At 42.6% G+C, this 23,931-nt stretch overlaps 1 protein-coding gene across 1 annotated transcript in view; it reads right to left on the bottom strand.

The window, feature by feature from the left end:
- LOC142962830 (FERM, ARHGEF and pleckstrin domain-containing protein 1) overlaps positions 1 to 23,931 on the bottom strand; it is a 43,642-nt gene that overhangs the window by 1,215 nt on the left and 18,496 nt on the right. The window contains exons 2-24 of the mRNA XM_076103491.1: positions 20,336 to 20,440; positions 20,173 to 20,215; positions 19,762 to 19,840; positions 18,695 to 18,792; positions 17,693 to 17,807; positions 15,990 to 16,137; positions 15,705 to 15,800; positions 15,454 to 15,617; positions 15,257 to 15,325; positions 15,091 to 15,169; positions 14,037 to 14,250; positions 9,153 to 9,340; positions 8,775 to 8,864; positions 6,730 to 6,863; positions 5,723 to 5,804; positions 5,400 to 5,637; positions 5,157 to 5,287; positions 4,962 to 5,030; positions 4,493 to 4,582; positions 4,114 to 4,196; positions 2,899 to 3,011; positions 2,504 to 2,667; positions 523 to 630 (exon numbers count right to left, since the gene is read on the bottom strand). Coding sequence (XP_075959606.1) covers positions 523 to 630; positions 2,504 to 2,667; positions 2,899 to 3,011; positions 4,114 to 4,196; positions 4,493 to 4,582; positions 4,962 to 5,030; positions 5,157 to 5,287; positions 5,400 to 5,637; positions 5,723 to 5,804; positions 6,730 to 6,863; positions 8,775 to 8,864; positions 9,153 to 9,340; positions 14,037 to 14,250; positions 15,091 to 15,169; positions 15,257 to 15,325; positions 15,454 to 15,617; positions 15,705 to 15,800; positions 15,990 to 16,137; positions 17,693 to 17,807; positions 18,695 to 18,792; positions 19,762 to 19,840; positions 20,173 to 20,215; positions 20,336 to 20,440 — 2,700 coding nt within the window. The remainder of the gene's footprint in view (positions 1 to 522; positions 631 to 2,503; positions 2,668 to 2,898; positions 3,012 to 4,113; positions 4,197 to 4,492; positions 4,583 to 4,961; positions 5,031 to 5,156; positions 5,288 to 5,399; positions 5,638 to 5,722; positions 5,805 to 6,729; positions 6,864 to 8,774; positions 8,865 to 9,152; positions 9,341 to 14,036; positions 14,251 to 15,090; positions 15,170 to 15,256; positions 15,326 to 15,453; positions 15,618 to 15,704; positions 15,801 to 15,989; positions 16,138 to 17,692; positions 17,808 to 18,694; positions 18,793 to 19,761; positions 19,841 to 20,172; positions 20,216 to 20,335; positions 20,441 to 23,931) is intronic.

The following is a 23,931-nucleotide window of genomic DNA, read 5'->3' as shown; positions in this document are numbered from 1 at the left end:
AATTAAAGTCAAAGTGTGCTACACAGGTTCAGTTGCCAACTTCAACTCTAACTCATGCCCTTTAACAGAAATACAGTATAATGATCTTTTGTATCAGTGCTTAACTTTTGTTTTCTAAAACATGGATATTTATCTATTGTCATGCTGACTTTCTCATATTTTAAACTACTTCACAATACTTTTAGGTAGTAATTTATTACACATGATTTGTGCCGTTTTAAAATCTACTTAGTCTCTGACTTTTAGAGCCTATAATTAAACAGAGGAGTCATTGGTTCTTGATAATTAGTTTGTCTATCACAAAAAGTTTCAGTGTGAAGAAGAGAGATTAAAAAGAAACCTGCATGGGAAAGCCTGTAAGCCTCGATCATGGCACAACGATTTGACATTCTACACAGAGATGTGATGCCTTTAAGCCCAGAGGAGGGTAAACACAACAGAGTGAGGAGGGAACGAACGTGGGAGAGGCTGAGATGAGATGTGTTCGCTGGACAAACAAAGCTGAGAGCAAATGTTCATCACCTGGTGAGACTTGTAGAAAAACAGGCTGAAGTTGGTGAAGACCACCCAGAGCTTCTGCCAGCCGTTGCTGTTCTTGAACTTCCGCAGTAAGTTTCCAGACAGCTGATTCTGTGACAAAAAGCAAGTTTTACATCTAAAATTACATAAATTCATACACATTATAATACCACTGATGATCTACAGTTCTTAGATTTTCGACTATAATGTAGAAGGATTAATAAAATTAAAGGATATATCTGGTGGTATTCTATATGTTTGTTATTGTTAACAAATAGACATAAAAAGCCCAAACCCAAAAGCCTGATATAGCTTATTCCTATGTGCCATAGACCTCCATTATTGTTCAAAAACTATTAAAAACACATTTATGAGCCACACTGTTGCACTGATATCATTCATTACAATGAACACGTGCACTGCCAGAAAAGCATGCTGGTTTGCATACTGCAAAATGCGACTAGATGCAGTATTTTTGGGATACTGCATTTGACATACTATGTATTGAGACATACTCAAATCTTTTTTTGGCATACTAAATAGTATGGTAGTATGGGTATTGGAATGCACATATTGTTGATCTTGGTCCTCTATGATATGTGCACTTCTGCATACAGTGAACTGTAAATCTCCTGTCGTTAAGTACCTTTAATGTGTTTATTATCTAATCATTTAAAAGTTAAAGTAACTATAAAATATTGTTTGGCCCTTCTGTTAGATTATGTTTAATGGTCATAGTTGTTCTATCGTGAGTTTCAGTTCAGATCTTGAATCAAGTTTCAGTCAAATTAAATGATGCGTCACTGATCTGTAAGACATGAGGCGCCACAGCAACTGCTTCTTGTTGAAGTAAACACATACACAGGGCCTCTCCTGTCTGCCTGGCTCCTTTACCTCTAGACTCCTGCAGGATTCACTAAAGGAGAGGCTCTGAACACGGTACCAGCAGATAACAGACAGAGGCACTGGTCCCTGGCCACTGGGGGGCCCCACCAGGGGGGCCTTATTCTCATTGACTGGACTAGGTTCCTCTACCACGGAGGAACGCACAGACGCATGTGGAAAAGAGAGAGAGACAGAGAGAGAGAAAAAAACAGACAGGGAGGGAAGGACAGAAACACAGAGACTAAGTAGGTGAAACACAGGCATGCAGTGGCAGGGATAAACACGAAGGCCGACGACAGTGTGTCCAGGCAAAGCTGTGAAGAGGACGTTGTTACAACTACAGAGGAAGAGCAGAACTAGATCAGGGCAAAACAGGATCCGTTCTGTTGGTGTGAGATGAGGACGTTTGGCACATCTACGTACTGCTCTCTCTCTCTATTTATAGACGATCAGACGCTTCAAGTGCCAGGGGAGGAGAAAAAGGACAGAACCACACAGGAAAGCCACAGTTTGGGTTTAGATTAGCACGTCACGCGGGCTACTGTTAGCCAAAAGAGGGAACAGTATCCACACTGAAGCTGCAAAAAGAGCAAATAAACAGCTTCAAATAAACATGTATCTAAATATGAAAATAGCTCGAACAAAATGGATACAATTCTTAATTTTCAGTTTCCAGGAGCAGATGAGTTTGAAGCTACCATGTGAAGTTCTTGTCCATTAGTAGTGCTGTTTTGCTATCCGCTTGCAATGAGCACAGGTTAGAAAATATCAGTTACTGAAAGGAAGAAGAAAACTATGGAGAAAGTGAACGAGGTACTCATTATCTATTATCTTACTTCAGTACTTTGACTTTTTATTTTGAAAAATAAACAGCGAAAAGAATGAGCCGGATTTGATTTAATTAGCTTAATATTTTAAAAAAAAGAAATGTTTTAAAGAAATATTTCGATGATAGAGTGCAACGCAGGAGGATACTGTTCCCTGTGGGAGATAACCAAAGCAAACTAAGATACAGCACACTCAGACACAGAGAAAGAGAACAGCGAAGCAGGAGAGGAGAGGCAGGTCTGAGGGTTGAGTGCTGAGGTTTGGCCGGTACCTCCACAGCTATGCTAAAGTCCACCATGGACACACTGGTGTTCCTGTGCCAGCACACGTGCACCATGGTGTTACCACGGTGAGGGGTGGGCCTCTCCAGCGAGGTGAGCGACGCCATTATGTCGTCCTCAGACTCCGCCTCCGCCGAGGAGTCCTCAGGGCATTCTGGGAAAGTCAGGAGGTTGTTACTGCTAGACAATGAGTAGGGTGATGAGGGGAGAAGGGCGCTAAAGCACAGACAATGTCAGATTATTCACAAATTAACACATAGTCTTGTGTATCTGGGACTTCCGTCGGAGGGTTTTTTTACTCAAAATGAATTTTCTGACAGTTTGTGTGTGTCCACTGTTTATTTGTATCCTTTATACGCAACTGTATGTTTATGCAGTAACTTACTGATGTCTATCAGACTGCTGGTCAGAGGGTCAGATGAAGGCCCATTGCTGGTTTTCACCATCTCTATCGCCAGCTGTATGTCGTCCATCCACTTCTCCATCTCCATTAGTGAACTAGAGTGAAAAGCACACACACACGGATTAAATGCTCAGCATGTCCTATTATTAGTCCCTGCAGGAAGGCCTGCTGGTTAGAAATAGTCCAGTGAACAAGAATGTCAGAAGTTGGATCCATGTTAGTCCAGGTGTCCTGCCAAATTTTCCTTAAAAGACACGAAGACACCATCTGCTCTTTCATGGAAACTGGCTCCCCAAACGTTAGTTTGAAGGCAGGAGAGTAGTTATCTTTCATCTTTGTCACAGTGAGAAAAGTGGCAAAGTTAACAATCAAGAACATATGGCGTAAGAAAAAAAAAAGGAAAGATGTGAATTGTATTTCCGGCATTTATATATGTTTATATCAATCTAGCAGTTAACACATTATTAATAAATTGGTTATTGAGATTGAGTGATAGAAATTATATAATAGATGACACTCACACTTTATACATATGGTCTTACATACATATACATACATATTGCATTTGCATCTTCACTACGTAAGATATTTAGTGCCTTTTCTTTGATAAATGCTCAATTCTGGCATCTTTTTAGGAGAATATTGACTATTTATTAATACAAATATTGATTAAATATTGTTTTTTAAACCCCAATAACATGCTTTTTGAATTTTTGTTTTGTTTTTCTGTAATTAAAACTATGATTACAACATTTCTATATCATAACTTATTATGATATAGAACTTATTACAGTATTAAAATGTGCAGAGAAGCTTTATTGCTGTAAGCTCAAGGTGACTACATGGAAGCAACCTTGATGAGAGTATCAGCATTTTTATCAGGTCTTTCTTTTGTCTGGAGGACGACACCTGGACAAAAAGACTGTATTTACAGAGATTTTGTAAAGTGAGGGTGATAAAAAATAAAAAAGATTCTAGGTGGAAATTACGCAGTTGCTGATGTGTATGTCTTTGTTTTTCTACAAGTCTGTCAAGTCTTCTTTTTGAGAGCTTAACTGCATCTTACGAGAGTTCATGTAACGATTCTCAAATGTCTCCACACCAAAATCACGACACTCCAGAAGAAGACAGGCCACACTTCACTTTGGGTTAATTTTAGGTCCAGGTACAAGATGCACTTAAGACAGCTGTTCTTACCTTGCTGCCACCACCACAGACTGCTGCTGTCCAACCAATGTGAAGGCATGAGGCACACCCCACTCATCTTCACTCTCTCTGATCTGGAATACGAACACAGAAAAAAACATGAGAGAGCAGCGGTATCTAGGACAGCGAAGACCAAAAATAGACAGAAAGGGAGAGACGAAGGGAGGGATGTTGAAAAGGAATTGAGAGAGAAGGACGCGTAGTTGTCCTGATAGTGTGTGTGTGTGTGTGTGTGTGTGTGTGTGGTGGGGTAAGACGTTGAAAGAGCTACAGTACAGCTGTTCCAATGAGGCGGCTTATCTTCAGTAATGACAAACTGGTGACAGCCGTTTGACGCACTTTGTGTTCAATTGAGAGAAACAGCACTTACTGTCATGCCATGGAGCAGCAGCTGGCCGTGCACTTTGAACTGATTGTTCGCCATCATCCCTCGACTCGTGTACAAAATGACGTCGTTGAACTATTTAGAGAGGCAGGGAGTTAGAAAGTGGAAAAAGTAAACTATCGCTCTTTCAAACTAAATACCATTGAGGGTTGTCTTTTGTTTAAAATGACTAAACTGAATGTGTATCGTGCAAACCACTTGTCATAACAAGCACAAAGAAAAGATTGAATATAAATTGTTCAACAGCCCACCACAAGGCTCCACCACACATGCACACTTCTACATTTTCTAATGTTCTGAGCAACATGTGGTATTCTTTCTCTAAATTAACTTCAGTAGTAGTACGACATCTGCCAACACCATCTGAGCGATGTATAGCTGGAAAGGATGAGATCCCTCCACTAAATAGTTTGATTAGTGATATGACCTGATCCAAAAAGAAAGTGGGTGTTACCAGGAAAAACATTCGTTGCTGGAGGCCTTTTCCAGACAGTTTGCTGAGGCAGCCTAACCTGATAAACTCCTGAGAAAGAGGACACAACAAAAGGCATGCATATATTATTTAGACACATACTTTACACGGTGTTTGTAGAGAATTTAAAAGCTTTGCCAGTCCATTCTTCCAAGCCTCACTTGGAAAAAAACTCACCCGACCAGGAACAACAAGATTGTCAAGGCCAATCAAATCCTTCTTCAGCTCCAGAAGCTTCTGGAAGTTCTCCATCTTGATAAGGCTTCCCTGGAGCTGCTCCACCACCTCGGACACATCTGCCAGAGCAGCTGCAGACCAACCAGGGGCAAGAGATTATTGGAGATAGACTGTTGAGATTATTCTACAGCACCAGAAGACCTCTAAATGTGCCTCTTTGAACACTGGGCCTGAGCGTAGTACCTCTGCAGTCCCTGAAATCCACATGGGTAGCTGGATAATGTTTGCACAGGCGCTCCAGGATCTGCTTGTAGTGACTGAGGCGGTGCAGAGGCCGCAGAATGAAGACGTTGAGGGGGACATAGCAGACCTTTTGCAGCTCAAAGTCCCTGCAGAGACCCTCCAACCTGCGGGATGCCCTGCATGCCTTCTCCAGCTCCAACAGAACTTCAGACTGTTTATGCAGGTTTGCTGTCAGGGGCTATGGATTAAGTTGGAATATGGCACACATAAATGAGTATTAAATTCATTACTGTAATTACAGATGTGCAAGAGTGGCGCCTCACCTTCAAACCTTGAAGGTTCTTCAGCATGACATCTCCAATGCGCTGGTTGTCTCCTTTTATGTGAGCATTGGAGCGTCCCTCCCTAAAACAGATAAACATGTGCATGTTTTTTTTTCAATCTCTAAAACATTATGGAGCCATTGGCAGACCGTGAATTACGCTCTACGCAAAAGCACTTAAAGCTCATTGATGATTCAGACGAGCTATAGCTTATGCAAGTTGGAGAAAAAGATCCACCAGCAGGTGTCTCCCTTGAGCATTACTTCCTCCACCCAAGGTGCAGGAGTTAATGGGCTGCCATCACAGGATTCATTCAGAATATCTTATTATTTTGGGACAGTATTTTAGCAGTCACTCGAGAAAATATCCGCACTGTAAAACACATACTTCCTAATCTATGACACCTTTCTAATCATGCTCACAACTACAAAAGGTACATCTCCACCGTAATATTTGAGTATGCAAAGCAAAAACAAAAAAAAAGCGACACGTGCATTGCTTTATCATTTGCATCTACATTTGAATGTGATTCTTATCAGCAGAGTTGACTGTAACATCACTCTCAGCTTTAACTCAGAGGTCTAACAATGTGCAGCCGAAATAGCCTTTGAAATAAAAACGCTTCATGTCTGTAGTTCATGGCCATAAATTCTGACATGAGGGCTTAATGCATCACTGCCTGCATATCTGTGTGTGTGTGTGTGTGTGTGTGTGTGTGTGTGTGTGTGTGTGTGTGTGTGTGTGTGATCAGACAGCAGAAACCCAAAGGCAAGAGAAGGCCGGCCATGGTGCAGCACGACTGTTTCCATGGAGATGATAGTTCCTCGGGTCATCTGAAGGCGCCGGGTTGCCCTCTCAGACTAAACGCCAATACATCTCATTAATATAAAGGGGGAATTGTGGTTAAATTGGGTTACAACCAAACCACCACCTCACTGGACAGGTTCTGAACCCTACAGGGACCTTCTTTTTTTTTTTTTTTTGGAAGTGAAGTGAAATAGTCTCACCACAGAGCCAGCCTCTGCTCCACCTCCCTGAGAAAACCTTCGTGGAACTTGTGCAGAGGCTCGAAGGCAGAGAGGACGGTGTTCTTCAGAGAGTCTGGAGTCGCCTCGTCTTGTCCTACAGCACTCTGGAAAGACTGACATCACAAATGCACACACATTCAAGAAAGATACTATTTTGTTTTACATTAAAAAGGGAAAACATCCTGTTTCACGGCTAATGCAGCCGCGGCCTCTCACTGATGCATTGCTGCGGCTCAAACACTGTAAATACGTTTGAATATTCGAGTCAGCCCAGAAACTGTAAAATGAATGTATCCTCATCCATAATATCCTCTTCGCTGGGATTTAGGATGCCATTTGTGCTGTTGGAAACAAAGCTAGTCTCCAATACAAGCATCTAGAACATGCAACATGCAGCCCCCTGGACTAGACTAGAGACTAGAAGTACAAGCTGAAGCAGCCTGTAGATTTTCCTTGCACCCAACTATATTACCCCCACGTCAAGTGACGCTGCTGGATGGAGGAAAAACAGCTTTTTGGGTCAATGTAGCACACACTGGGGATTTTATTGCTTCAATCGACTACATTTACATCAACACTGATCGGACATCCACATAAAAAGGTAGAGGATGTCTTTCAGACATGCTTTAAGAAAAAGAAAAATACTAAAAAAGTAAAGGGAATAATTCTACTCCTTGTCCCTCAATGACATATCCAGAATCCAGAATATGTATCCATGCAAATGTTTACTGCTAGATACTTCACTCCAATTCTCAGCGTGTGTGCATCAGAGGTTTCAAACTGCCACATCACACTTGTCAAAGTCAAACATTCACGTAAAGTAACAATTAGCAAAACATATTTTTGAGTGCTGGTGGATCATTTTCTGGTTCCGATAAAGCAACCATGTAACAAAGCTCACTTGGATGATATGCAAAAACTGTAAGATTGGACAAATCATGGATGAAATTGCACTGCTATGGTAATCTCTCGATGATATCAGTTAACGCGTGTCCTGATTTTCTGGTCTCAAGTTTCTCACAAGCAAAGACTCTTCATATAATGTGTTAATGAAGATTTTCCCAGGATACCACCAAAAGACCTTTATCTGCTGTTACACTTCAGTCTTGTACCGTCCCTAATGGAAGAGCAACACCCAAACACTCTTATCACTATCGCTCCGTTAAGTCAGAGGGAAGTCAAACATTGCATGTTGTGTGTTTTGCCACAAGGGCGCATGAAAATAGCGTTATTAGGCTGACGTGATGGGAAAGGAAAGTGGGTCTTTAGGCAAACATGAGTGTTTCTAGAAGGGCTTGAGAAGAAGGGCCAGCTGTTGTTCGGATGACTTCACCCCAAACAGCAGGACCAACCAGTGCATGGGAAGAGAGACATGGCACACACACACACAGCTGTAAAAAGAACGAGGACACGAGCCAACCCAAATATTTATGAGACGTGTGAAAGGCTTCTCTGAAAATCACATGACAGGAAAAGCTGCAGCCTTTAAAAACGCCAGTGAAAAGGAGTCATGCATTTTCTCCTGCGGTGAATCAGACAACAGCGGAGCTTCAGTACGGCCTAGTGAGAACATCCTCCTCGTTCGCTGTTGAAGGAGCTGTGTAGCGTACGTTTAATATCCTGTTTTCTGCTGCATTTCCTTTGAGAAACTGTCAAATCAAAGTCCATGCTTGTACCCAGCCAGAGTAATTTAACAGAAGAGACTGGAATGGGGAGTCACATGTAGAGGGAACATGCGGCTGAATCTATCCATCTCTTTAAATACAAACTCAGTTTAGTATTCACAGCCTTGAGTGAGAGAGATAAATGCATTTCAGAGCGCGGGTGTGGGGAATGAATAAGAAATGAAACCGCATCTGCCAAAGTATCCCTGTGTCACTGCCTGTGTCTGTGTTTTGGCGGGCGCTCCGCAGTTGAGCAGATAACCGGAATAATCAATGTTTTCTCCCCAGAGGACAGTGCAGGAAAAAAACAAAACAGTGGAGCAGCATGTTGGCGAATAGACTTTTTCATTCGTTTCTTACCACAGTCACCACCTCCAGGTCCTTCAGATACGTCCTTTCTGTGGTCAACAGCTCCTTGGCGATAAAGTAGGCCCGATCTGTTGGGAACCTCTGCAAAGAGATCACAACAGAGAGGAGACTGTGAGCGAGAACAAATTAACCATCCAGCTATAAGCAAGTCTGGCTGGTGTAGTGCCTGTGTAACCTATTTCTCTGAGTAGACTTATAGGAAAACACTCAGCTTCAGTCCCTGCGGAGAGTTATTTAGGACAGGTAATCTGGATCCAGTGATATTTTAAGTATGTGACACTGGCTTTGTAGCACAAGTTTAGTAAAAAAAACCTCATTGAAGCGATTTATTATTGCTTTTATCAACAGAAGTACCAATAAATCACAAACCTTCCTTCGAACCTCGTCCTCATCGTCAGTGCGAACGCAGCCGGCGTCGTACAGCAGCGGGCTGGTGAGGGGGGACAGTTGTCGGCCGTCGGGACTGTGACCGCACAGCTCCAGGGACTTCTGACCATTGACCATGCCATGCGAGTGATCAGAGGACGCAGACAGGTGAGGGCTGTTGGGCACCACTCCTGCACGGGATCAGCAACCAAAGTGAGGGGAGAAAATACAAAAGTTAAGTCATTCAAATAGACACGAAAACACAACAGGAAATCTGATATATTCTTAGCTTTTTGTCTCAGATGGGTGGAGTTTGGGTCACTGAGAGAATTAATATGAAGTCAGTGACATAAAAACACAGCAAAGTAGTTGATTTGCTGTATAAAAGGATCATCAGAAAATTTAACAGCCACTATTGTAAAAATCTAATTTCAAACTTCTAAAATCAGAGGACTTGTCGATTTTCTCTTATATATAAACATGTAAATGAATATCTTTGGATTTTTTAATCATTGGTTGGACAAAAAAGAAGTCACCTTGGACTTTTTTCATTATTTTTGGACATTTTGTAGAATAAATACTGAATCAATTAATCGAGAAATTAAAAAAGTCTAATTCCACAGACACTCTGGCGACATTGTTATATGAATTACACTTTCCAGCGTTTCATAATCCAACATGGCAAACACAGCCCCTTGTGAGACTATGCAGGCTACACCAAACAATCTGAAGTATTAACAAAAACAGTCTGACCCAGGACCAGAGTCTTGCTCTGCTCTGCCTGTATGATTGAGACATCAGCCATGACTCATTCCACAGTCCAGACATCTCCGGCAGTCTTCCTGCAATCAATACGCGAGCCGAGACACATACCAAAGGATGATCAAGAGGAACAGCTCGCTTAGTGTCATCCATACTGACAATGTTCACTGAGCTTACTTACTATGTTTTAGCTGCAACTTGCCCACCTTTCTCTGCTGTCCTCTGGTGTCTCGACACAAACACAACAGTGATTACACGCACACGAACCAGCACGACTCTACTATGACCTCTACGGAGGGAAGGAGTGGAAACCACAGTACACGTCTACAAGATTGTTACAAGTGAGAATAGAAAGAAACGGCATGGACACAGCTATCCGCCAACACTACAAAACTACAGGGAGAGTGAAGAGGGAATCTACAATGAGCAGCAGACAGCAACTAACCGGGGTCTCAAAAAGAAGATTTGGAAAAACCTCATGTCATAAAGGTCATCTTTATTGACTCTAAAAGAACATAACATACATTGTTAAATTAATATAAGTCTTGAGAAAAGCAGCATTAAAAGGTCAAAGCCAGGTGACACTGAAGGGAAAGTGTAGTAAAAGAAGTGTGAACTCATGCAGTCCTCAAGAGTTTACCTAACATTAAATATAAAACAGATCTTTATGAATGTTCAAATAAACAGCCTTTGTGACCTTTTATGATTTTGTTATTGCCGTCCTTTAAAAGTCAGTTGGTAATGAGAAAACATTGTGCTTTATTCAGTCCATGAATGCAACTAAAGTTTAACATCGATGTACTTGAAATAGTGAAACGGTGAGCTGTAAAAAAATACTGTATATTAAATTCAGTAGCAAATCACACTGCATGATTTCCTCGTCATAAAATCTGCTCTAACATCACATTCTCCAGTCTGTTGTACTAAATTGTGAAATTGCAGTGAAGTGACTGCAGAGCACTAGCTGTATATTACAGGACATTCAGTACATGCAGAGGGCAGACAGAGCCTGGATCTGGTGGAGCACAGCATGCACTGGTAAAACACCCTGAAGAAGGTTGAAAAACACGTCTCCCCCACAGACCTGGGACCTGAAGCCGAACCAACACGTGTGATGATTTGGACCAAATTCACGTACTGGTATTTTCAATCTGATCCAAATGACTTAGTTTCCGTGTGGCAGAATGTCATTCCAGGTGTGCGTGAGAGCTTTGTGCACCAGAGAGGGTTTCCTCACACTGCAGTGATCCAGTTACTCCCACAAATAAACACATGTTCTCTTTCATTGTGCTGTAGTAATCTATTTCAAGCATCTTTGAAGCAGGCTACTGGGGTGCCTATTGGAGTCTTATCATGTCCATGTTGAATAACAATATATAATGATAATTTAGAAATCCAAAACACATCTGTAATTGAAATGGCTCATAAAGAAAAGAGATCGATCCTGATCCAAATACAACAACAAAATCTCATTATGCTGCTTGACGTCAATGCTAAAAAGGTCTGGGAGCACAAAAGCAGCCCGACAGTGATGGATGAGCCAAGAGACTGGATGCTTTGAGGTGTTGCCCATGAACTGCCTTTCACACATACAGGATTACTAAAACCTGCTTCTAATTTCCTATATTTCCCCAAGATGCCGTCATCCTCGAGCTGACGTTCTATCGGCTCTGGAATAATTATCCATGAGCTGGATCATTGCAGGGAAGGTAACCCAGATTCTGGTAATCTTGCCTCTTTCCACCACACAAGACTGTAGTGAGCGCGACAAAACAGGTTCACATGCAACAAAACAAAACAGAAAAGATTTGACAGTTTCGTGCTGACAGACAGAGTGCGTACATCGGACAAAGAAATAAAAGAAAGAAACAGAAATGTGACATAAAGATCATCAACAAACACAAACAAACATGAGGGCAGAAGTGAAAAAGAAATCTGGAAAAGTGGTCAATAAATAAAAGTGCAGTGCCATTTTGTTAAGAAGACTGAGACCTTTGCAATATTTGGAAACTAGTGTAGATTTTGTTGACACTATGGCTGTTGTGGGGTTGAGCTTGATACCAACTCACTGAGAGAGAGAGACACTCGAGCATGAGTCAAGCGCAGAGGGGGATGTCAATGGTGAGCATAAGAGCCATAAACTGTTGTGGAGTGGCAAAAAGTATGGCTGCAACAGACAATGACCAAGCCACTGCCGCTCTAACACAATTAGAATGATATACAAAAGGTATTGGGAGCTTATATTTACTGTTTTATCTGCTGCCAATTCCTACCAGCTATGTGAATAAAACATGACGTTTCTGTTTCAAGTTTGTAAAGAGCAGCAGGTAGTGTAAACATAAACACTATTGAATATCTATCAGGTGTTCACACTGGTATTTGCAGTATATTAATTCATATTAACTCCACCTTTATACAGAACTTACTACTCTCACAACAGATCCAAGCCAGATGTAGCATCAAGAGTACCAATAAATGTCGACAAAGTCTTTTAGGAGCCGTGGATGTACCACGATAATGAGTGCAAAGTGTGTAATGTGCCACATTATACCAACTTAATCAATCTAACAGAAAACAGAAATGTCTGTAGACAATAATGAAATGATATGGGAAGTCATAAGGCATCTGAGACCTAGAAACTGAACGACTCACGCTGCGGTAGACCTTGTTCTAAATGTACAATGAATGGAGAGAATTTTTAAAAAAGTGCAACTGTAACAATACATTTTCCTTCGATCTTTCTCAAGTTCGAAACGGACAAGAACAGAGCCACTAATTCCCTGAAGTCTCTGCAGTTTTTAGTAGCTGTTCAAATCCTAACATGGCACTTGTGTATTTCTGAAGAGATGTGTTAATACAATCAAAGAACTGGGCGGCTGATAGATAAACCTCCTCAGTGTAACAAATAAGAAAACCCTGAACATATTCCTTCCTTCTTGAAATCTCGCCTCCTGATGAAAAAAAAAAAAGAGTCTGATGCTGGGCTCAAAAAGAGCTACTAGTAGGTACCGCTGTGCTTAACGGTGAACATGGAGTGTGAGGAGATTTGAGTCGTCCTCTGACCGAAATAATCTGTCACCCACTGAACCCTGCTTTCTTACACCATCTGGACCCAAACTAAACCCTTTAAACTCTCCTGTGGAGATGGTTTGAAGCGGTCTTTGCACTAACAGCTGAAAATCTGTCCACCCTCCTCATCACTGAAGACATGGCATCCATCCTCATCTGCCTCCTCATCTAGCTGGAGGCTGCCAAAGGAAAACTTGTTCCTGGGTATAGGGGAAGTGGAGTTAGCCTCCACTGGATTACCAACCATCAGTGGGCTGCCGTTAGTCTCCATCTCAGACTCACTGGACTCTGAACCACTGGTAGTGGAGCAGTCATTCATGTGAACCGGGCCCACGTGTGTGACACCAGCCTGCCCTAAGCGTTTCAGCCCTGGACTGGCCTTGGACCTGCCCGCTACCGACAGACCATTGGCCACCATGCGACGCTCAAGAGCAGCCATACGGTCAGCCCGAGAGAGGACAGGATGCGATTCTTGCCCTGGGGAGGACGTCCCCTGGTTTGGGTCTGTCTCAGAGTGGTGACGCACTTTGTGGCTCTTTTGTAAGTGAGGAGAGCGGCTTGGGACTGAGGAGTATGTGCCGTCCTCGCAGTGAGGGGGAGCAGAGCTGAAGCCGTTCTGCTCAGCGTAACTGAGGGAGCTTGATTGATAATTGTCCATGGCAGGACTGGTGATCCCACTCCTTGAACCCATATGTGGGGCTGTGAGATGGCTGCTGCTATGCCTCTCTCTATATTGGGCACTGAGGTCCACCATTGCACCATGGACAGGAGTCTGGTCAACCTTTTGGTGTGACTGCTTGAGGGACTCGTCCAAGTCAAGGCTCACGTTGAGCGATTGCTTAGAGGAGGAAGGGGACTCCCTGAACCTCACCCTACCAAGAAACTGCTCCTGCAGAGCCCCGTTTATGCTTCCAGAGCCAGACCCACAGCGGAGCATGGGCTGCTCCCTATGACTGTGATTCAACCGTATAGCCTGGTTATATTCACTACCTACATCACTGCAGTCAGTGAAGGGGATGGAAGAGCTGTTGCCTTTAGCAGTCTGAGATGCTGGACCTTTACTCAGATGTTCTGGGTGGGTCTGTCGTGTCGAGCCTCTTGTCTCCTCGGTCCTGGAATCAGATCCCGTTCTGTCCTCATGGCCGTTTCTCTGGTGAGACGGGCTGGCCCTGGTTGTCCTCGAGGCAGAGGGGTCTTCTGCACTCACCAACACCGACTCCTTCCAATGACGCCGAGAGGGAGAGTCTACTCTCTCTGCGGGAGCGCCACTCTGACAGAAATAGACAAAGGCAGACAATTAAAACATTTCAAGAGTATAATTATTTTTACTACGTTTGATTTGATTGTTAATGGTGTTTTTAATGAATTCTATCTGACTTGAAGGTAGCCTGGAGAGTTTTTGACCACCTGTAGGGCCATGTGGAGCTGTTTTAATTCTAGCATGCCCAGAGGATCCACATGTACAAGCATATGTGCACGGGGGAGGCAGAATACACATTCCTGCTGATCGACAATTAGTGGTGGTAATGTGCCAATAAATGTAGCAATACTCTAGCAAAAGAAGACCCCTAGGCGATATGTAAAGGTTAAAGAGTTTTTCCTTTTTCCGATGTTAGGGTCCAAGGACAGAGGATGTCTTATGCCGTGCAGATTGTAAAGCCCTCTGAGGAAAATGTGTGATATTGGGCTATAGAAATAAAATTGAATTGAAAATTGAATTGTAAACCTGACAAGGGCAGTGAACCTTTGCGATCTAAGACGTCCTTCTATTTTTTTAGTATGAACTGCAGTGACCAGAGGTGTGACTTCATCTCTGAATAGGACTTCAACAGGAGGTTTGACAGCCGTTTGTGCACCGTGGCAGGCTCAGACACTGTCCTACAGCGTTTATCAACGTTTATCAATCAAAATAGTTTTCATCTCATTCACAAGTGTCTGACCAGGCATGTATTGAGTGTAATGTATTGATCAATATTCAAGAAAAAGTACTATTGAGGCTTTTTGTTGTGTGAATGGAAGCACAATATAATGACCATAATACGATTCTTATGTGACAAACGACGCAGATAATTATCTGCTGTAAATGCACTAAAAACACTGAGTCACTCACTTCTGTTGGCACTTCATGGTGGCGTGGACAAGGCAACGGCGACAGGCGGATATTGTGTTGTTGGACCCGACTGTGTTTCCTGTCAGACAGGATGTTGAAGGTCAGCGTTACACACTCTGAGCGCCCTCGCCTCGACCAAATGTGTCAAAAATGTCGCAGCCTTTACCTTTCAAACGGGATCTTTTTAAACTCAGACTCCCTCACATAATCAATCACCTGCTTCTGTGTGCGCCCGCTGCAGAGACAAGTGGAGGAGAGATGATAACTCTTGGAGAGCTGTAGTAGACCGTTAAGCGATGCGGAGACAGCGTTGTGTGGCCGCAGTCTTGAGATTCATAGAGCAGCTTTACGATGCAAACTTACCTGAATCTGAAGGAGGAGCCTCGTGTGAAGAGCACAGGTTTGGGCTTGGGCTTCGGTTCCTCAAAGAGGCGGAAGAAGGCGTGGTACTCGACACAGATCTTCCAGAAGACTTTACAGCAATCCCTGCTGCCCATCAAAAACTCCAGACTGTCCTGATATGAACTCTGGGGTACACACAAAAACATAACTTACACCACCAAACACGATTTTTGATGATGGATTTTCTATATTACACTGTACAATTCACTTACATTTAGATCTGGCCTCAGCTTGATGAGGAAGCGTTTCCTTTTGAAGCTCAGTTTACGCACTTTAGACCAGTTGAAGGCATTAATCTTTGCGTGCCCCTACAGTGATGGAAAATAACTTTTATATCTCAAGCTATAAAAAAAAGACATAACATTTTTACCACTGAACATATCTTCTGAAGCACAAATGACCCACAAGTTTTCATCCCATCGGTACCATGCAGACGACTTATTACACCAACCACCCTTAACACACCACGCGTCGACCTAGAAACTTGTGTGACTGACCTGAAGGACCAGGACACCAGTGTGCGCCACAGCCAGGCTTAGCCTCGTGCCCTCACGATCCTTGGCAGGGTGGAAGCGAATCCCATACATCTCCAACCTGCGCGCCACTTCTAGTAACTGATAGTCTGATTCTGCTGGTGTTTGACCTCTAGCAACACAAAACACAACAGTTACAAGTTAGAGACTAAGGCTGGCGATGTTTTATATTATCCTTTTTGACAAATAATCCCATGAAAAGATAAAAATCGACAAACAATGCATGCCACTAATAACAGTTTTTGTGTAGTAAATAAGCAAATAAGCCACTGCTGCACATGTGTCTTCGTTACCGTGAATGTGCGCACTTTAGTTTATTTGAGTTAATTCTATACAGACCATCCTGCTGCTGTAAATACTCCCTTGAGCACCACATGTGTAGTAATCCACAGCTGAAAATAGTCCTCAAGAAATGCACTATTTAAGTAAGTTTCCATCACATTTGCAATAAACTACAGTGCCCATCTGTGTTAGTAAATCACTAAGCCTTCTTAAAATGTTCTTTTTTGAAAGATTCATGTGTAGGAGTAACTGGGAACTGAGAGCCATAGAAAGGGCAGAGAGTCAGCAAGTACTGAGTGTTCGACTAGCTCATTATTGGTTATTATTATGAGTCTTTTCATGAGATTTGTTGAAGAAATATACATAGAGGTATATGAATGTAGGAAACATATAGAATAAAACAGAATCATAGTTAACTTATCCATAAATGTATGTATTGGTATTGTACACAAGTATGTATTTGTTTTAAAGGACTATAGCAGGGAGGGTGACACAGCTACATTAAAAGAACTAATCTTACTTGCAGGTTTTAAGTGCACACTGTAGTATTCATTATCCTTTCAGCAACTTTTTGGACAAATAAATTAAATCCCAGCTTATCGTCCTGCTGTGTGTCTCACTAATTGAGGTGAAAAGACCAAGTCTGAGTGGATCCAGGTTTCTAGTGTTTAATCTGAGTTTTGGGAGCAGTGGTGGAAGGTTGGGGGGGGGGGGGGGAAGGGTTGCAAATACTAACAAACTTTCCTAATTCTTATCAGTGCATAAGCCTTCCTGTTTCCTGTGTGGTACTTAATAAGAGACTTAACTCTGCATGGCACCCAGCCAAGAGAACTGCAGTTACAGTTATCAACTATAAAAAAAAAGCCTTGGTTGGAAAAAGGGCAGGTGAAAAAGAGCAGTCAAAGCTAATGGAGCTCCTTTCGTGTAGCAGCTGCCAACTGTGTGTCCACCTCTGGCATGGCCCACTGTCACGTATAGGTGAGACAAGGGTTGGCAATGCTCGGATTCAAATACGTGTGCTGATGAGGACGTTTTGAGGGAGGATGGTGGGAGGAGATTTGGAAAGCTTCCAATAATATACTCCCAGCAGCAGCAACCTCTCTGAAACTTGAGGCTGATATTTCACCTCGCACAAACTCGTGCATCAGACCAGTAAGAATAAGCTCTTAAAAAGTCAGTGTTACCTGTATAATAAAACTACGGCGGGACACACACAAGTACTGAATCAACTGATCCTGTTCAATGGTGAAGAGAATAGTTGTTTTTCAGCCATGGTTTCGGTGATGTTATGAAGAGAGCTACAAATAAACTATGACTGCATCAAAGAAAATGCCTTATTTAAAGATGTTTGCACACCTCACAATACTCCAGTTGCAGAAACTCACATATTCTTTGAGTGAAACTCCATGATCTTGTCAATCAGGGGCATTTGTTCTGGGATGTAGTTGTTGTTGAGGAGGTGTGACCGGCATTGGCTCTCCTCAAAGTCCCCAATCTCAGCTGAAGAGTGAGGAAAAGAAAGAAAGTTAATTTTATTGTAGAAAAACCTGCTACAAAATAATGACGTGTGCCAAATTAAAGTAAAAAAACAACATTAAAGGAGACATATCATGCTCATTTTCAGGTTCATACATATTTTTTGATTCTAGTAGAACACATTTACATGCTTTAGTGTTCAAAAACACATCGTTTTCTCACTCCCAAAAAAGCCCAGTCTGCTCTTATTGGCTTGGAAAAATATGACGTAGCTTTGCAAAGGTACAGTAGGTCTCAAGTCGTGGGCAGTATATTTTTAATGAGCCTGCAAGTGACATATGACATGCTTTCTGATCTAAGGCAGCTGACAAAAAACTGACTGGGTTGTTCTATTTCACAATTAGGCACTGCAGAAAACACATTTTTCATGATATGTCCCTTTCAAAGGCCACCAGAATAGATTAAATGCTCCTTGGCACAGATTCACCATTTCTCTGAGCTCTACTGGGATGAACACTTCTACACTGAAAGACATTTCCTTGTGTGAATAGACTTTATTTACTCTTTTGTTTATTGTCTACTTTAGATATACGGTAGACACAAACATCATGCGTGTTGTCTTTGCTTTTCTTCTGGGGATCAGACTGTGGCTCAGAAATGTCAGGTTATGAGAATGCTCAGTATTTTCTACCACGATGTGCGAGGCTGTTCTGAAGCAGTTCTGCAAGACTCATAAAGGTATCCATAGCAACACACAGATAATCAATTTGCGATGGTGTGCGCAGTGTGCTATATGCCAACATTTGATGATAAGCTCCGTGTGAGAAAAAAAAGCATAGTGCGTCTTCAAAGACAGTTATCTGATCAGTCGACTCTTGAGTTAAATGAGGAAGCAGCCACGAGGAACTTACACTGGATAATATGGGAGACCATCAGCGCGGCACTGGTGTCATTGCAGGTCAGACGGCCACAGGAAACATCCTGTTTGATCTGGAGGGCAAACAGGTACCTGGACACACACGCAAACAGTTTTCACAGATTCAATAAGAGGAGACGTGGTGGTGGTTTCCAGCGCTGGAGCGAGATCAAATGAAAGTCAATTAGAAACACCGTGCACTGCTGAATTCAAACAGGACATCCAAGGGGAGTTGCTGCGACTGAATTACATTTCTGATTCTATATAATCTACACTGGTTCTTTTAAGTTCACACAAGACCTCCAAAAGAAGTTAAGCCAGGTGCACATTTCTGATTCAGTAATTAATAAGTTGAGTAAAGTCTAGATTTACTGACTCTTGTGGTACAGTGCTGCTTCTCTTGGATTCAAGCCAGAGCAAGAACTGATATAGTCTTAATAAAAAGTATATCAATAGGGTTAAAGAATAAGTCATTATAATTAAGCATTAGTTGAAACTACAAATGAGTGAACCAGTGCACACCCAAAAGTCAGAGGTCCATGGATACAAAGTATTTCATCAGTGGACATGATGAAACTGTGATTCCAAATGCATAGCGCTGCTCCCCGACCTCCTGCTGGAGGAAGGCCCGCTTTCTTAGGAAAAAACATCTAAAATATGCTTTTTGAGGTCTTAACCAAGCTTAACACTAACATAGGCGTGTCAGAGGGACATTACTGTCTGTATGCCTATTATTTATCAACTCTGACTGTGAAAACATACAAGTCATGAGTCTGCTCCACGTCGAGGAAACAGAAACCAGAAAATCATTAGCTCCACGCTAATCTCCCGAGGGCTAAATCAGAAACATGGCAGCCATGACACAACACAAAGCAGAGGAGGGAATAAATCATCTGGGAACCGAGGCATATTCTCATTTATGCTTCGGCAATCACTTTCAGCCACAATTGAAGTTATTCACTTTGACACAATGTAAATAAAAGCACATTTTAATGCCAACTCCAGTATGAACTTGACATAGGTATAAAAATAAGGAGTTAAATTATGTGGAAAGGAGCTCACCTGGTTAGCTCCTCCAGTAGCTGGGCATGGTCCGGAGGAAAGAACTTCACAGCAAACCTCAGGATTGTGTGTTTCGGTCCTGTGGCGCAAAGAGGAGTTTTGTTAAAAATACAAAATACATTCAGTTGCCAGTTTACTAGTTTCACCTGGATAAAACAAATGCAGTCCACCAAAATAACCATGAAGCCGAAACACCACTCTAAAACAGGACCAAACAAAAACTGAACACTATAACCTTCACTGAGGTAGGATTCATTGAACTGTTGCATTAGATTGCATTTGATTTAGTTCACATGGATCTGTAGAGTCGCTCTGGTGAGCTGATTTGACGGCTATTTTCTACAGATAAAACAGTGAAACATTCAAAGAAAAAGGTGCCTTGAAATAAATAAACCATTTAGAAACACTTACGTCTGAGCTGCTTGATAATGGGCTTGATATGGTCTACCCAAACCTGTGTGGAGGGGAAAAAAAGATTTAAAACAAACATCACCAAGTAGGTAGTTATAAGCGATGCTAATTCTGAGATGTACAAGAAAAGGATCTGTATTTCTTCATTTTCATCCTCACTCACCATCATCTTTTGATGGTTCTGAAACTCCAAGCCAAAGTAGTCTCCTTCGATGAGGTTCATGTGGGAGCACACCAGGTCCAACAGCACCTTGCCTGAGGCTTTTTGCTGTGAATAGAAGGTAAAGAAATACTGGTTAAAATAGCACTAGTCTGCACAGTAACCATCAATATCTTTATCTGAACTTTTGTTCTTCAATACATGTGACATTGTATACTCCTATTTAAACGAAGGACAACCCCATTTCAGAAAAGCCCAAAGATAAGACTTTGACACGGAAGAGTTGTGAGAGACAAACTAGACCTGTCAAACCCTGTGGAAGTTAATGTCACTGAAATAAATGACTACTCTGCTATCCTCCATCCTTCCATCCTGGCATTCAACAACACAGCAGGCCACACAAAGCTATTGCAGCTGGAGGGGGTTGGACCCAGTCTTTGATCTGTGTTTTCCGTGTCATTGCTGTCACTGATGACGGACCATCGGGACGGGATAAAGACTCTCCCTGACCACCTCAGTCCTCACTCACCCAACATACAGAACATATAAACCCTTTGAAGACGGACTTAAGAGGCCCACTTTCTGACAAACACTTGCAACGTGACAACACCAAAATCTCAAAAAGCCACCACAACGTTGGAGCAAGAAGGTTCCCATGGAAGGTCAAATAAATGTCAGGAATTTCCACTGAAACATGTCTTGTTACAGGCGCCCAGAGGAGACACAGAGCTCTGTCAGGCACACAACAAGAGTATTTCTGCATGGCTGCTTCCTCGTGACTGTTTTGCACCAGCGTGCAGCGAATCACAGCTACAGAATGTGTTTATTGGAGCAGTTCCCCCTGGCTTGGATAATGATCCATGGCTGCGTGCGTCTGAGTACGTTTCAAAGAGTTTCTCCTCTCCTACTTTTTTTTTGCACAAAATGACAGCCACTACGAGAATTCCCTTCATACAGCTGAACTGTGTTGACATCCTCTTTTCATCCGACAATAAAGTGGTTTGCCTGCGTGTAAATCTATGTAGTGTTTCAAAGAAGGCAAAGAATGACACGGTTTGAGTTCCTATGAATGCTTAGAGAAAAAAAAAATGAAAGCTCTACCAGCTTAGTGAGAGGGTTTACACTTCCACAACCGAATCCATAATCTTCCCCAAACATGTCTCACACCCTCACCGCTCCTCCCCAAGTCTGTCCTTCCTGTGTGCAGCGCCACCATCCCTCTCCAGGCTGCCCCATGCAGTGCAGAGGGCATCCCAACACCACACACCTGCTGTTTCCATATGGTGATGCCGCTGCTGATGAGGGAAGTCACAAGAAAGCTGGAGGGAAAGAGGCCATCAGCCAAAACACTCCTTTCTCTCTCACTCTCACTCTCACACACACACACACACACACACACACACACACACACACACACACACACACACACACACACACACACACACACACACACACACACACACACACACACACACACACACACACACACACACACACACACACACACACACACACACACACACACACACACACACACACACACACACACACACACACACCTGATGAACCAGCAGGCAAAACAGCCTCTTTCCTGCACCGATTTCGACAATAGTGCTCTGGAGAGGCTGCAGGAACAAGACCAGCAGAAGAAACCGAGCTCAATACAGTGAAGGCTGAAGAGTGTTTCTGTCTCACTGGGGCACTCTCATATCCAGCCTTATAAATCAGCTGTCAGTGTACAATGACCACGAGCCGAGCAGAGATGGGTAAGGCAGAGGCTGATTACAGCCGGCGAGGGCTTGATTAAATGCAGCTGTTGCAGACCGGAGTTATGGCGCTGCCATTTGACACTGCTGCAGCCGACACAATAAGAGCGCCGTCGTTAATGAAGCACAAGTCACAGAGATCTACCGTCTTCATGACGCTGGCACTCAGAGGACACAATTAATAACACAGTCCTCACTCTAAAGTCTCTATAAGTCTAGTGCAACAATGGCATGATGAAACATGACATAAGAGCGACGCTTTACACAACAGAAATGTACTCTGGTAAAAAAACACATAAAATAGCACAAGACAAAAAGTACACAAAAGCATGTGGGCAGTTCATATCTGAAACATCTGATCCATGGGCCTTTTTCACAGCAGATGGTTTGACTTGTCAAAGTAGGAAAAGCACAAGTGTCTCAGTAAATCATGACAACGTGTACAATAGCAGAACCCGGAAACTGAAGCAGCTAAATAGAAATCAGCCATCGCTCATTTTATTATTTACACCTGTGATTTTTCTACTGTGACACGCCAAAATGTCTCCAGTGAAAAAGGCCTATACGCTCTTTATATAGCAGCACCATGGCAGTTATCCATGTAGCCAACAATGTCTGGTGAGGGTGCCTTCAGTGAACTGTTAACGTATCAGAAACCACACAATAGCACATGTTATTGATAGCTGGTAATGGCTGCCAAATGCTAACAATACTAAGGGTCCACAGCCAGGCTAGCAGATTTGTGAGGCACTGCTTTGAGGTAAATGCTAATGTCAGCAGGCTAAGAGACTTAAAATGTTAACGTGCTGGTGTTCAGCGTTCAGTGGTAGTCTAGCATGTTAGCATGCTGGTATTAGCAGCAAACACAATGTACAGCTGATGTCATACGTTTTGCGGGAATTTTAAACCAGCAATAGCAAATTGTTTGGTCTCTTACGGGCAACTAAATACATTTTGTGTACCAAATTTCATGGCAATCCATTCAGTATTTGTTGGGATATTTTAGATTTGACCAAATTCCAGACCAACCAACAGCCATTCCTAGCTTAAACGTCTCACTTAAGCTTGCTGTTAACTCAAGTTCATTTAGAAAGCTAGACAAAAACAGCTGAACCAACAGACTGTATTCAAATCAGTCTGTTGGTTCCTGGTTTCCTCCTCCAAGTGCTCAGAAAGATTGGAAGCATAAAGACAGTTTACTGTGTCAATTCAACGTTATTAAACCATTCATTTGTACTCATTATAAGAGAAAATGTCTTTTTATTTTCCCATTCTGATCTAGACTCTGAACTACACCAATCATGCAAAAGTTCCCACTGTGCACAAATGCAGATAGATTGCAAATGCACGACTGTGCTGCACAATCTCACAAAGCAGAAGCTGTGACTTCTTCACTCCGACGTGCAGCTGACAAATGATTTCTCATCCATCTTTCCGTACATGTGATGCGGCGTTTTCCCCCAGCAGAAAGGTTACAGTCTTAAAAAAAAACATCTTGCTCAGAGGATGACATTTCTTTCAACACCCGCAATGCCAAGAAAATGTCACCAATCTCCCTTTTTATTACCTCAATCTATAAAAGCACTGGAGCTAGTTTACACAGGAGCAGCCAATTCCCGAGAGTGAGACACTGCATGCTGATTCAGAGGTCTCGGTCCCAGGCCAGGGAGTGTCTGTCTAGGTTTGTTAGGCATGAACATAGGCTCAAAGGACGCTACTACTGTCTACATGTGTATGAGCACTAACATGCTCGCCTCGCTACACTGACCTCCACATGCTCCGACTGACAGAGGAAGGCTAAATAAAGATGACAGCAATGTCTACACACACATG

This window comes from Anarhichas minor, unplaced genomic scaffold, assembly GCF_050575085.1.
Source record: "Anarhichas minor isolate MPS153535 unplaced genomic scaffold, ASM5057508v1 ptg000004l, whole genome shotgun sequence".
Taxonomy (NCBI): domain Eukaryota; kingdom Metazoa; phylum Chordata; class Actinopteri; order Perciformes; family Anarhichadidae; genus Anarhichas; species Anarhichas minor.
Note: the sequence above shows the minus strand (reverse complement) of the source record. Positions and strands in the feature narration are given on the sequence as shown.